The sequence below is a fragment of the Mauremys reevesii genome, linkage group 5 (assembly GCF_016161935.1).
Source record: "Mauremys reevesii isolate NIE-2019 linkage group 5, ASM1616193v1, whole genome shotgun sequence".
Classification (NCBI taxonomy): domain Eukaryota; kingdom Metazoa; phylum Chordata; order Testudines; family Geoemydidae; genus Mauremys; species Mauremys reevesii.
In genome coordinates, this window is record NC_052627.1 from 35,670,265 (window position 1) to 35,685,149 (window position 14,885).

General features: G+C 42.1%; 1 protein-coding gene and 1 long non-coding RNA gene across 2 annotated transcripts in view; one reads left to right on the forward strand and one right to left on the reverse strand.

Moving 5' to 3' along the window:
• The window catches only part of LOC120405526 (microsomal triglyceride transfer protein), a 38,412-nt gene extending 26,132 nt beyond the window's left edge, over window positions 1-12,280 (reverse strand). Inside the window, exons 1-5 of the mRNA XM_039539164.1 lie at window positions 11,998-12,280; window positions 6,099-6,286; window positions 5,002-5,145; window positions 2,099-2,206; window positions 988-1,104 (exon numbers count right to left, since the gene is read on the reverse strand). Coding sequence (XP_039395098.1) covers window positions 988-1,104; window positions 2,099-2,206; window positions 5,002-5,145; window positions 6,099-6,286; window positions 11,998-12,058 — 618 coding nt within the window. The 5' untranslated portion in view covers window positions 12,059-12,280. The remainder of the gene's footprint in view (window positions 1-987; window positions 1,105-2,098; window positions 2,207-5,001; window positions 5,146-6,098; window positions 6,287-11,997) is intronic.
• On the forward strand, window positions 1,043-14,885 carry LOC120405528. The gene is made up of 4 exons (XR_005598646.1): window positions 1,043-1,071; window positions 10,013-10,125; window positions 13,170-13,226; window positions 14,766-14,885. It is a non-coding gene; the product is annotated as an uncharacterized LOC120405528 (long non-coding RNA).

The window sequence follows — 14,885 nt, forward strand, 5'->3', positions numbered from 1 at the left end:
ACAACTTGAATTCTGTGTGATAAGCTTGAAATACTAGGCACTCAATGCTTAGATCCAGCCGGACTGCCCTGGGTGCAAGAAGGAGCAGGGCAAAGATGTCTGTATACCACCTTTGCGCTTTATGGATCTCCTCAGCGGACAAGGACATGTTTGGCCTCTTGGGTTAGCTCGAGTATCCTTAGCATGGTTCTAATTTGCACTTGTTAGTAACAGCCTAAAAGGGGCATTTATGCTAGGCATGGATCACTAGGGCACAGCCACTTTGTGGCCACATCTATTATATACCAAACCACCTTTGTCATGCCAGGGGAACCAGCTGTGCAGTTAGGCCAAATTTACTACCTCCCTATGCCACCAAAGTGCCATATCAGGGGTTGGGATCTGGCCCTACATCTGCAGTATGTACTAAACACATATATATAATAGCTGGGGAAGGGTTTACAATTATTGCTAGCACTGCCAACATATATAGACGCATTACCCACATAGAAAGAAACACACATTAATTAAAATCACAAAGAAGACAGGACATCCTGGAAGTTTCCATAGACAGTGCAAGTAAAATACATCCTGGATCAGATCACCAGCAGGTATACATGTTATAATTCCATTGACTTCAGTTGAATGATGACATTTTACTCTAGTTGAGGATCTACCCCCATATTTTCATTTGCTGGTAATGCACATAGTATTTGGGGATAAAGCATATACTAGGAAGTGGCCTACATGAAACATGAAGCTGTAGCATGCGCTCTACAATGCAAGGAAGGGAATAATGAGAGCAAGTAAAGAGGTATAATAAAAATTTATTTTAAGGTCAAACAAGTAATGTACATTAAAATGACTTCTATTGGTCACATATATCTACCACTGCGTATGGGCCAACATAAAATAAACTATCACTCAGAGCTGGCTATTTTAATTTTAGACATTTATCTGACATGCTGATTCTTGTATTTATGTTTTCAAAAATGAACCACTTTGTACCTCATTATGGCTAGTAAATCCTGTCTTTTCTGTTTCACAGGTGCCCAGGGCTTTAATTTTAGTCACTTGACTTTCTCGAGCATGGTAAGTAACATTGCATTTCCCAGAGACATCCACCTTGAAAAAGGAAAAGGAAAAATTATTTTCAGTGTCACCCATTTCTGATTTGTTGTCATGGTTTTGATGTTTGTTTTTTCCCCTCTCATACACGTACACCGTCTATGCTGGATGGCAGGCTTGTAGTGTTTGCAACTGGGTAGGCACCTGCAGGAATCTTAACAACATGTCCAGGGGCAATTACTTGAATCAATCTGTAGTGCTATAGAGTGCACTCCAAAGATTATCTGTTTTCTTAACTCTTGGGTACTTGTGTGAGAGGTGCTGTATTGTCTGAGGTTGATTTTCATTTTGGATTCATTATTTTCTAGTGGGGGGTGGTAAGAGAGGCTGTTGGTTTTATTTTTGTTTGTATGATTATGTTTTTAAATTATGCAAAAAGTACTTTCTCTTGGATGGGCAGAGATTATTTTTTATAAGCGGCATGTGAAGCAAAGTAAACATTAATTAAAGAAATGTTAAATTATAAACAGTTGATGATGGCACTGCATTTGCCTGTGCTGGAGTGAATTTTGGCAAGACTCTGGCCTTGTCCATGTTCAAAGTCTCATGAGTTTAGCTCAATGTATTATTTTAAACTGATGTACTTAAACCATTGCTAATCCTGCCTGAACACTCTTAATTCTATTTAAACCTCATTTAGGGTGATTTAGTTTAAGTTGAGTCTTTAGTGAACTAAACTAAATTGAAAAAAAGGGACTTTTAAATCAAATTAAGTGTGTCCAGACAGGGGTAGCTCTGGTTTCACTAAATTAGTTTTTAAACCTTATAAAGTTAAACGTCTGCAACTTTGAATATAGCCAAACACAATGTACCAAAGGCTCCACCAATGAACTTTGCAATCACAAGTTCAAGTTTAAACTAAAAGGCCAAATTCTGTCCTGGCCTTTAAATACTTGTGAAGTCAGTGGGAGCCACATACATGCATTCAGGACTCTATCAAATTGTACTCTATCAATCTGATTATCTCTATATTGCTGATGTAGTACAGTACCTCCTTGGCAGCACCAGAGTGCAGCTGTATCTGAAATAGACTAGCCAGACCTCTCTTGAGATTTTGAATAACTGCTGGTTCATTTTTGTAGGAGTAGAAGTTTTTAACCTGTGGAAACAAAACCAAACAGTAAATCTATGCATCTGATTCAATCAGAGAAACACCACGTGATCCCCTGCAAACCTCCTTCCAGTTTCTAGAGTTCAGCTCAGGAAACTGAGCTTAGTGGACCTTATCCTGTAGTTCTTTGTTAAGCAAAACTCCACTGACTGCAGGATCCAGCCCATAACTGAAGGGGGTGATGATGTTTCAAGCCTCTGGCAAAAACTAAATAAGGCCTCACCTGAGAAGACTTCCTGTGTGCTAATGAGAGAGAATTTAGAAAGGAAATGGAAAACTAAATATAAGATCACAAGTGGTTCACTCTTACATGCATGTTGAAATGGGTCCCCTACAGCATTATTCTCTCAAAGATGTGGCCAAAACCATCACATCCCATAGTAATCCCTCCCTTCACACCCCATTCCCTCCCCACATACATCTAGTACCCATTGCACTTTAACCACAAGTTTACAAAAAGTCAGAATGAATCATAACTAAATCAGAGTTGGAGACACTTAAATGACGTGTCAAGCATGCGCCAACCTTTGAACCACAAGGGGAGACTGTCCTGTCTGAGCTTTTTGTCTAGTAACAAAAGACTTTGCACCTTCAATCTGCATTTAAGGAGCTTTTATACTGCCCTTCTTCCTAGAAACTGTAAATGTAATCAATATGTTATCTGTTAGTGTTGCAGCATTAGAGGGAACAGGCATGGAAGAGGAGATCTTGTCATTGTGACAGGGGATAGCGTAGGGTGACCAGATGTCCTGATTTTATAGGGACAGTCCTGATTTTTGGGTCTTTTTCTTATATAGGCACCTATTACCCCCCACCCCATCCCGATTTTTCACATTTGCTGACTGGTCACTCTAGGATAGAGTAACATACTAGTTGGCAAGAAAAAGAGTTTTTAGAAAGCGCTATATGGAAAACTACATCTCAGCCTCTAGTACAAGAGCTGCATCTGCCAACATATTTGCAGTGTATTGGGAGCAGATGTTTTCAGTTTGTGTTACTCTGATACCTTAATCCTGGTTTAGAGATGTGTACAGTGGAGAGTCAGTGCCATTCTGTTCCTTTTTATGTTTTGTAAAACTGATGACAAGGCTAAGTTTGAAACTTACTGAGCAGGCCTGATGGCATCTGCAATGGGGCAGGCCAAGCTGTCAGCCAGTGTTTGTGCTCAGAACCTGTTTACAGCAGTAGGTGAAGATCTTTGAGGGTTAGATTGTCACAACCCTTAGTCAACTTTGCAGAGGGCTGAAAAGGAGTGACCCCCTCTGCTCCACCTCCCCCTAACCCCACATACTTCCTGGTCAGCACAACGCAGGTTTGTCACTGGCTGCAGTTGGGAAAGCAGCGGCTGCTTCCGAATACTCTCTGTGAGCCAGTGGGTAGGAAGGGAATAGAGAGGAAGTGGGAGTAATCTTGGCTCCACCCTCCCCATTCATTGGTCAAAGAAGCTGGCTGGACACAGTGAGGAAACTAAGCTGCTCCATGAAAGAGGGTGAAGTAACTTATTCCTTCCCCTGAGTAAATGGGAGCTCTCTCTGAGTCACCCCGGGTTCTCCGAGCTGTTCCTGTGTCACTGTAGCTATGTGCTGCCCTTTACTTGGGACAGGTTGTAAAATGACAATCCAGCCCCTTGCCAGTGGGAAAGAAAATATTTTTTTTTCTCCCTGATTCTTGATGAAAATTTTACAGTACAGACACAACACAGAAGATTTCAGATTTTCAATCTCAGGATACCAGTGGAGGCTCTACATGATGATCTGATACGAGTGCTGTGTTGGATGGTGATTTCGGATAAAGTTTTCGTAAACACATACGTGAATTACAACCTATGCCACGTTTTCAAAAGTGAATTAGACAGTCAGGAGCCTACATCTCACTGAAATGATTGAAGATTCAGGGTTTTGGATATCATGCCTAATTAACTTATCTGACTACAATAATTTGCACTAACACTGCTGTAGACAGTAGGGATATACTCAAGTACTCACCTGAGTGATTAACATTGCTCCAGACTAGACTCAGTATTGTCTGTCTTCATGGTAAATAATATCTCCTCTTCTCCCTCTACCTCTTGGGTGAAATCCTGGCCCCACTGAAATCAGAGACACAACTCCCATTGATTTCAATAGAACCAGGATTTCACCCCTTATCATTGGATGATATCATTCAGTTTTACAGCTTCAGTTACTGCCTGTATACTGATAACTCCCCAATCTACCTCCTCCTCTCTGTTCCTCTGGGATGCTGTGGCCTGCTCTCTCTGCTGTGCCATGCCCAGCAAGTCTGTGGGCTGGATGGGGTGCAGCCATGGCTTTGCTTTTTCCTGGCCCTCTTTGCATAGCTGCGTGCCTCCAGATGTGCACAGAGAAAGCAGGGACTAGTTTTGGCTGGCCCCTATGCAAGGTATTAAGAGCTGGTGTAAACAGAGGAAGCTATCGGCAATGCAAAAAAAGCCAGTTTTATTGATCCTACCTAGGAACTATGCTACATATTCTTGAATGATATCTCCTGGCCTGTCCCCTGAACAATTTACATATATACAGACATAGAGCACTCTCATAACACAAGAATCCAGGTTCCTTATGTCTTCCCCACAATGCATCCAAATAATGGCAAGGCACAATCTAGCCCAAAATGAATATATTTTATGTACAAAAGTAAGACAGGATGGTGTATTAGTAATCTAAAGAGACAACAAATTACTAAATCTTTTCATGCCAACAAGAAATTACTTGTTCAGGGCTTCCCCAAGGAATATGCATGAACTTTAAAAGGCAGGGACTTACCTTTCCACGGGTCCATTGGAGAACTACAGGCCTCTGTAAAGCTGACAGATATTCCTTTCCAATTATATTTTCTGAGTGTTTCCCTTTAAAGATGTTTTTTGCTGCTGGACGTTCATTCACATTTTCAATCTTAACATCTGTTATCTAGAAAAGTAAAAGCAAACAACAACATAGGGAGCAATCATAGGGAGGAAGGCACCTAACTGAAATGGGTAGATTTTCAAAAGTATCTAGCAAATCTCATTGTTCTCAACAAGAGCTGCTGGATGCTGAGCACATCTGACAATCTGGCCAGCTCATGTTGGTACCTAAATGGAAGCTGTTGGGTGCGGAGCTGTTATGTTAATCTGGCCTATGTTTTGGTACCACATAGTGATTTTAGATTCTGTAGGCAGCTACTGAACTTACAAAACTAATTTTAGTTGGCGAGACTCAGATAGGATGGCATGGTGATATGTTCATCTTCTAAAAAAGAAGTGTACCCCAACAAGAAACATTTCTTCAAGATCTATCTGCCTATACGGTCAGTTAAACAGAACCTACTAGAATATCTGTAACTCCTAATAATGTTTACAACAGGGTCATACGTAATGACTGTTCGATAAGGCAGTTAGATTTTTTTTGTATAGACAGATCTTGGAAAACTTTATTTTTAGTTTGGATGGAGATTTGTTTAGAATCTGAGCATCACTCCGGCAAAGTATAATCACTCCAGTAAACAAAACATTACGTGGTGCCAAAATATTACATATGTTACATAGACATAATGGAGGACTTGTCATAGAGTCAAAACTTAGGATGGAAAGGACCTATTAGATGATCTTGTCCTCACATGGATGTTTCCTATAGCAACAGGAGGTGCTCAGAACATTGTAGTGCCTGGCCTTTGCCTCAGATATCTTGTTTCAACAGGTAACAGATTTCTGGCTTGTAGATGTGTAACAATCTCTTTTGTTTGAGTAATTCATCCCAATTTTGATAAACACTCTTAATTTATTGTACATGTCACAAAGCAGCACACAATGGGAATAGACGACTGAAAAAGGTGTGGTCTTTAAGTAATTTGTCTGCTTTTATATGCTTTTGAAAACTCCTACCATAATTTTGATCAATTGGTCATCATCATTGTTGGGGTTTCTCCATACTAGGTTGACATCCACACCGGATGAAATCCGGTAGCCCGCGCTATCCTCTGGTAATCGTTTAACCCTGTCGATAAACACTTCTGTTGAATAGATGAATTTGTATAGCTTGTCATTATTTATTCTTGGTCCTGTAGTGTGCCCTGGGTGGAAAAAGACAAAAAATGCACATGGTATCATTTTAGCAATCACCACAGACCCAAATTATCTGTCATTTTCTCTCTCAAACGTGTAGAATCAGCTTTAGAAGAACTAAAGACCTTCTCTAACAAAGGATTCAGTGTCTGAACCTGCAACCTTTACTGAGTTACATTGACTTTAATGGGACTGCTTTTGAGAGTTAGGCAATTAGACCAGAATATCCATAAAAAACCTTTGTAACTTTACACAGAGATGATAGACGATTTGGCTTAAGTTCCAATTCTTCCCTTTGGATAGTTTTTTTTAAAAAATGAATTCAGAGTGAGCTCAGAATATAAAGAATTTCCTATCACTAGAAAGCAATCTGTTTGGCAACCTGAGATGTGCTGAGTGCCTTGATCTCCCATGGGAGTTAATGGAAGTTGAAGGCACTCAGCCTATATTAGGAATCACTCCTCATCTTTCAGGACCTTGCCTGTAGTCAATGCACTGAGACTCCATCCAAGGGATGACACAAATGAAAGTAATGAAGATCAGTAGAAAACAGTGGGGTTGTTTTTTGCACTCAGAGCAGTAAACCCATTTTCTTCAAATAAAATACACGTCTCTGGGAGTTATCACTTGATTTTGTTACATTTAGACCACACAATGTATTTTAAAAGACACATCTCCCCCCAATAAATAAAATAAAATCACAGACCCAGCTTTCAAATTAGGCATCTAATTTAGGGCACCCCCTGCCATAGGTGTGCTCCTATTGATACTTCCAGCGCTTCTGCACCAGCAAAAATGGCGCACATTGTTCTCCAGCGGTTCAGCTCTGCTATTGCTAATGTAGGCCGAAGCTGGAGTGTGTAGACAAGGCTCAAGAGTTTTTTCCACCATCTCAGCTAACCTGCCCGGAGTGCCCAATGCCCTATCCCCTCCTCCCTTCTCCTCTGCACTGCTACGGCAGGGGGACACATCACACCCCAGTTCCACTGTCAGGGATCCCTCCCCAGCCTCAGAAGTGGGAGCTAGCTTTGCCTCTACAGGCCTGATATGAGAGTCACACTGCATGGAGGTTTCACTCACTTTAATTGCAACACGTGGAACGGTTACCCCATTTGATCCATAAAGTGTCTTGAGTAAAGTGTTTGTTTTTAAAAGGATACTATCGATTGGAATTTTTTAACTCACCTTTTTAAAAAAAAAAGTTTCTGGTAGCACATCCTTTAAATGGTATGCCGTGAAATAAATGTATAAAATTCCCTTTAAATAAATGTTTACAAGGGTTTTTCTCCTCTCTTGTTGATCATTATAAAGGTCTTTTCTGTGCAAGGGAGTATTGACTAATTCACTCATCATATAGAGGCTGGGGCTGGAGATGGGATGTGAAACTGACTGACTACGTACAAAGTGCTGCCAACAGGGCACTGGAACAATTTGTATTGTGGGGTTGCTCAGAGCCACTGAACCCAACTGTAAACCCTGGACATAATAGAAACCACTTTAAGCCAGGGGGTGGGGGCTGGGGCAGCACCCCTAGTTTCAACACCTCTGGCTGCCAAAGGCACAAAGTAAAGTAACTGGACAAAAATGAGATCCCTCCTCCCCCTTGCCCTCCAAATTACTTTGCATTATAATGATTTGACGTTCTATTTGTAACTAAAGCGCTGAGTCCTATTAGGCTCCAATCCTACACCAATGGGAGGCTTGCCATGGACTTCAATGGGTGCAGGATCAGACCCTTAAACTGAAGAAACTGCATTCAAACCTCTGCAACAGAGTTAAACTGGAAAAGGTAGTATTGTTTTCTACAGGACGGACGAATAAGTCTCTTGGGAAACACAGAAAAGGAAAATCCCCCACATCACCTCAGACAGATTCTCAAACCAACTGGAACTCAAGTCAGTGTGTTCTATGTTCCTGTTAGAGAATTGACAGTACTAGGGTTTCCCAATTTGTATAATGTCTTGCACCATTTGATATGACTTGGCTAAATACAAGTTTCAATACATCTAATCAAGAAAAAATGCAAAGTTTGTGTTTGTTCAAATGGAAGGTAAAAGTTTAAATTCTTCTTTTGATTAGATACATCTTGGAAATCCACCATGACAGGATGGATTTCTTTTTTAAAAAATCAAGTGTCCATAAGTTTAAAAAAAAAAATCTCTCAAGGCACTTCACACTCCCATTTTTTGGTCAAATGTTTTCAGATGTGATAGTCAATAGCAGGCTAAGGTACAGTCAAACGGAACCGAAACGTACTTCTCTAAGGGAGGCTGTACCCGCAAAGAGCCAGATCTTCAGCCACTGTAAATTGGCTTAGCACCATAGAAGTTCAATAGAACACCGCTGATTTGCACCAGCTGAGGATCTGGCCCTGAGATTTTGCAGGCCCTGATATTGAGAACTACTACCCTAGAGCTGAAAGTTGGGGCTGTTGTCTTGTTTTCTTGCTACAGTAATGATGCTGGGAAGCACTTCCTTGTGGGCAAGAGGGTTTTCTTTAAAAATCAGAGCTTTACAAATAAAGGGCCTGCTCCTGTAAGGGTCTGCGAGTGCTTCCTGTGAAGTGCTGAGCACCCTCTGCTCCTATCAACTTCAGTGGCAGGTGCTCAGCACCTCATAAAAGCTTGTCAACACTATCAGACCCCAATTCTTGGAAATAAATCTTTGCTGAAGTCCCATGGCTTGTTTTACGTGTACTGTAACTTAGTACCAATTACACTGTTGAGTATTTAATATTTATTGCGATTGGGGTAGTGCACTGTGCTAGGTACTTTCTAACCACAGAAGATGATGCTGTCCTTACCCCCGAGAGCATTCAATCTAAAAAGGCAAAGGCAAATGAAGGGTGGGGGAAAGGACATGTGAGTAAAATGATCAGGGCGACGATAGACAGGTCTTGTTAGTTACAGCATAGGATTGTTTGTTCTCTTTTTACATTTTTCTTAAATTTAAGCTCCCTACATTCCTTTTTTCACCCTTCCTCCACAATTCAGCCCATGGGTATTTTTCTACAGTAGTTCTCATTTAATATTCCCTTTGTGCCCTACCCGTCCAACACTGGATCCCCTCCCCACACAGAGGAGCAGTTCACTCATGCAGGAAACGGATACGCAAATGACTTCACCGGCTAGTTTCTCCTGGTAGTCATGGAAGCAATGAGTGTCTGGGAGGTACTGAAATGTGGGGAGGATAGTGGCTTTATGCACCAGCTCAGCAAGGGCTTTCCATGCATAAGAGGCAGCATGGAAGAAAGTACAGACAGGTGTTGGAGTAGCAGACACACCGGTCACAAGGCTGAAGAGGGTTTGTGGTGGGAAGACATGATAAGAGACTAGGGATTTCAAGTAGGGAAGGGGGCAGCCATGAACTTACTGCACTAGAAAAGGGGAATTCAGTGGAGATTAAAGAGGCAGTAGGGTAACGTGGCTAGATTAACAGGCAAAGAAGATATTAGCAGCTGTGCTTTATGTGGACTGGGTGATGTTATGCACAAAACCAAGATAGCTTTACAAAATACACATACTATTTCCATCATAAGAAAAATAGCAGTACTGTTTATGTAAATAATTAAATCATGATAGTGTACAATATAGAAGGTTACACTGCATTTCTGTTCCTAGCCAATAGAAACCTCTCCCAAAAATCAGAGACTTAGTGTTATGCTGCCTTTCGGAGATCTGTACTGTCAGTCCTACATAATGTTGTTTATTCCTTTGATCCTATTTCCATTGCAGTCAATGGCAAAACCCTCACTGGCTTAAAGTGGACCAGGACTGGACCTAGAGACAGCATTCTGCTATACTGTGTTGGGGTCAGAAATGCCTGCATGGACTATGTCGCTTTCAAGGTGGAGTGCATAACACATAGTTTGACTAGTAATGTTAAGTGTCTGTCATTAAGGGTAACATGCCAATTCTATAATTAAATTATGATAGTGTATAATACAGAAGGTTACACTGCCTGAGCAGAGACAGCTGTCAAATCCTGTGCCTTTTATTAATACATTTGGCATGCACAACATGTGCATCTCTAACCACTAACTGGCTCTAAGACCATAAATTACATTTGCCAGTTCTTATGATATTGGATACCTTTAAAAAAACGAAAGCCATCTATTTATTTGAAAACATTTTATAATGTAACCAAAGCTAGAAAAGTATCATGTGCAATTATCCGACTGACTTGAATGTAAAGAATACTCCGTAAGTATTTTAAAAAGGCAGCACAGTCTGGTGGACTGAGAGCAAAGAACTGAATTCTAATCCCAGCTCTGCCACTGATTCACCCTCTGGCCTTGGACAAATCACTTAACCTCTTTGAGTTTCAGGTTCCCCATCTGTGCAATGGAAATAATGATTTCTCACATGGCTGTTTTGAGAATTACTGAGTGAGTTAATGTTTGTACAGCACGTTGGAGATGTAAAGTGCTAAGGATTTTTATTCCATGTTACTTTACATCATGGAGAAGCTTGGCTAAAATAACATTATCAGAAGCTGAGAATAGCAAATACTAGAGGTACAGCACGTTAGTGAGTAGTTATAGAAGATCGTTATGGCAGCATGGTGAAATTCACCTAGTGGTAGAGGGATTGTATGATGAGCCCTGTGAGCAGAGAAGATGCACAGGGAGCCTCTGCACCCATTGCAAACTGAGGAGGTGGTTCCACATATACTGGTGTGGAAGAGAGCAATGGGACCCAAGTGGCAGTGAGCTGGAGGAGCAGCCACTTGGTCTGTGCTTACACAGATCCAATGACCTGGATTCTCTACATGAGGGACAAGGAGGGGCAGTAACAACTAACCTATCCCACCGGCTGCCCTACCGCCTGGCCTAATATTGGAGGGTTGGTTAATTATGGATGCAGGGTACCTGCATAAAACTATATGAATTACCGTTTATCTGAGTTTTAAGAATGTGGCCCTTGAAGTACAGACTCATAGAACACAATGCTCTTACATCATTTTCACCCACAATGTTGATTGGTTTGGCCTAAAAGTCTTTACATTTACTCTATCATTTACAAACAGTGGCAGAATATCCCCACATAGGCATTGTGCAAGGACAACTTCTACAATTCCATAGGTTGGTGGCACTGAAGTGTACAGATGGGCTGCAGGGGAGTCGTGTGTGGATTTTGTACCCCTGACTCTTGTGCAGGAAACCTGCATAAAGCCACTTTATGTGGGCATCCAGAATTTCACCGTGAGAGCAGATCCAGCTCCAACTCCCATTCAAGTTAATGGGAGTCTTTTTATTGATTTTAATGGGAGCTGGAACAAGCACATAGGGCTCAGTTATGCAGAGGTGAGCGCTCTGGCTCTGATCCATCAAAGCTCTTAAACAAGTGCTTAACTTTAAGCATGTGAGTAGTGCCTTTGAAGTCAAAATAGCATTAGCCCCATTTAACAATTAAGAAGCAGAAAGGTGAAGTGACTTGCCCCAGGTCACTTGTAATGCCAAGACTAGAAGCCAGGTCTTCTGACTTCTAGGCCAGTGCCAAATGCACTTGACCCCTTTGCTTTTTCTATAAACTAGGGTGAAACTAACATTACAAGTGCGTGTGCTGCATCTTTATTTTCATTTAGTAAATCCATTTTAAAATTCTGCTCCTCGAGAACCCATTTAGCATAAGATCTTCCTTTCGTATGTAAAAAATATACCATTGTACATTCACCACTGCTACCACCAAAAGATTAATCAAACACAGCATAGACCTACCTTTAACTGAGGCAGAGTATGTGGAAAAGATGCAGAGGAAAAGCACAGTAAGAAGAATCATGTTTGACTCATCTGAGCTCTTGACTACAGCATTAAATGTTAAAGCTACCAAGTGAACTCTTCAGATTGGAGTGAAGTTTGCAAAGAGAGCCTCTGAATCTGCAACCGTGTTTATCTAGATGTAGTAAAGGTCAGATTCCAAATTCCACACTCAGGTACTAAGTTCATTGATGGTCTTCCAGTTAATCATTAACAACTGAGGTAATTGGGGCTTTTACCTATTTTATTGTTCACCTCAGTTTTCATTTTTTAATACTAATCAGATTCAGCCTGTACAAGCTCCTCTTCCCCAAGTCTGCACAGTCAATGCTTTATTTTGGAGAGGGTGAGTGGAATGAGCCTGACAGATGGCCATTGCCTCCCTTAAACCACCAGGCTTAAACCAAGATAATGATGGCCTTATGCTGCTTCCACATCTGTGGCGTGAAACACTCCCCAACCCCAGTGCAAAGGTGGGAAGACTGAGGCAGAGAGAGGCTTATGTGGAGACCATAGCAACACATTTCCTTAAGGAATGTGGGGCCAGAGAGTAGGACTGGTTCTCCTTACAAGAGCCCTAATGTTTGATGGATTTCCCAAGATCTCGGTAGACCAGTGGCTTTGGAGGGTCAAGCCCACTTCACATTCTGCAAGAGGACAGCCGCTCACCGCAGCTTAGAAGATAGGTGGAAATTGATTTTCAGTTTATAATGTTTCCTAGCACCTACATGGGCTTTTCCCTTGAAGAAAATAATAACCTTTTATTTTGATGTTCAGGGTCAAATTCTGCCTTTAGTTACACCTGAGCAAATCCAGTGCAGTCAACAATATTTCATGTATGTAACTGAAGGCAGAAATTGTTTTAGGGTACAAATTTGAAATAGGTTTGAATGGAGCTTTCTTTGCAAGTCTGGTGCAAGGCTGCCAGCTGGTTACATATTTTCTGTGGTAATTTTAATTTATATTATACCTTCTATGCGATATACTCTCGCATTACAAGAGTTGCATAATATATGTATGCCTATTTCTGGATTGCAGCTGATCCTCCCACTGTGTTCTCTATTTCTTGGAAGCATAGAACTTTGCAAACTGATGTACTCTTTGAAAACTGAATAATCTGTCACCTTGCACAGGTAATTTTATGGTTGGTGAGAGCATGGAGATGTAGATTCTGGGCTGGAAATATTGAGGTATGGAATTTTGTCTCCAAAGGAGAGTTATGTCTGTTTTTGTGGAAATGCCATATCAGCATTTTGCATACATTTTACATCTTTGGAATTTAATCCAGAAAAATATTTCATACATCTTGTCCATCCTTAAAATAAAGTCTAGAAGAGTGTATTTTAAACACTTAAAACATTAGGAGCCAAATTCTTAGCTGGTGTAAATCAGTTTATATCCTGTGAAGTCAATAGAGCTATGGCAATTTACACAAGCCAAGGATCTGGATACTGTACCTCTATTGGTAGATATTGTGTGTGTGTGTGTGTGTGTGGTGTTCTCAGAAACAGAGGGCTTAATTCTAATCTCAATTATACTGGGTACAAATCAAGAGTAAATCCACTGAAGTCAAGGGAATTTACATCAGAACTGACTTTTAGGGGTGAATCCTGCACCCACTGAAATCAGTGTAAGTATTTACAATTGAATTCAGTAGGTGCAGGACTGGCCACTTAATGTACACCTCAGTTAAGCCCTGCTGGCATGTGTTTCAGGGTTAAAGTACTACAGTTGTCACCTATATTCCAGAGTCCAGACAATAAACTTATCATTATTACCTAATAAAACTAATTACACTCCTTTTGCTCATTTGAGTTCAATAAAATAGTCTTGCTGTTCTTCACAAAAGATGGAGTGAAATTTTAATTTTTCCCTAATCTATCCCAATCAAAATTTTAAAAGAAAGGAGTTGTTCTAAAACCTTGTCTGCATTAGGAAAGTTACTTATTGGTCATAATAATGAACTAGTTTGACTGAACATGTAGTTGCTAGGGTAGCCAAGAACAAACCAAACTGATTTAGCTATACACCTTGATGGCAAAAGGTGCTACAATGGGTAATTATATATGCTTCAGAGGAGTGGAAGTAGGAGGTTGTCACAGGGCCGCCCAGAGGATTCCGGGGGCCCGGGGTCTTCAGCGGCGGGGGGCCCTTCCGTTCCGGGACCCGCCGCCGAAGTGCCCCGAAGACCCGCGGCGGGCCCCCCCGCCGCCGAATTACCGCCGAAGCGGGACCCGCCGCCGAAGCGCAGCCCGGTCTTCGGCGGTAATTCTGCGGCGGGGGGGCCCCCGCCGCGGGTCTTCGGGGCACTTCGGCGGCGGGTCCCGGAAGGGAAGGGCCCCCCGCCGCCGAATTACCGCCGAAGACCGGGCTGCGCTTCGGCGCCGGGTCCCGCTCCGTCTTCGGCGGCAATTCGCCAGCGGGGGGGTCGTTCCGCCCCGGAGCGGAAGGCCCCCCCGCCGGCGAAGACCGGGAGCAGAAGCAGCTCCTGCGCCCGGCCGCGCAAGAGTTTGCCGGGCCCCCCGGAGCGAGTGAGGGACCCCGCTCCGGGGGCCCCAAAAAACTCTGGTGGGGGCCCCTGTGGGGTTCGGGGCCTGGGGCAAATTGCCCCTCTTGCCCCCCCCTCTGGGCGGCCCTGGGTTGTCAACCAGAATCAAGGGCAGGCAGCTCTAGGGAAATATGGCTACTCACTCTGTATGGTTTGTACTTTTCTGTTTTGTTGTTCTCAGTGTGAGATAACCCAGAAGAACCTCTGCAATCAAACCTTACCAAGAGACTGATTTCTGTGTACAAACCTGAGCCTCCAATTAATTTTGTTTCTCTCTCATTATTCTGCAACTTGCCCTGCA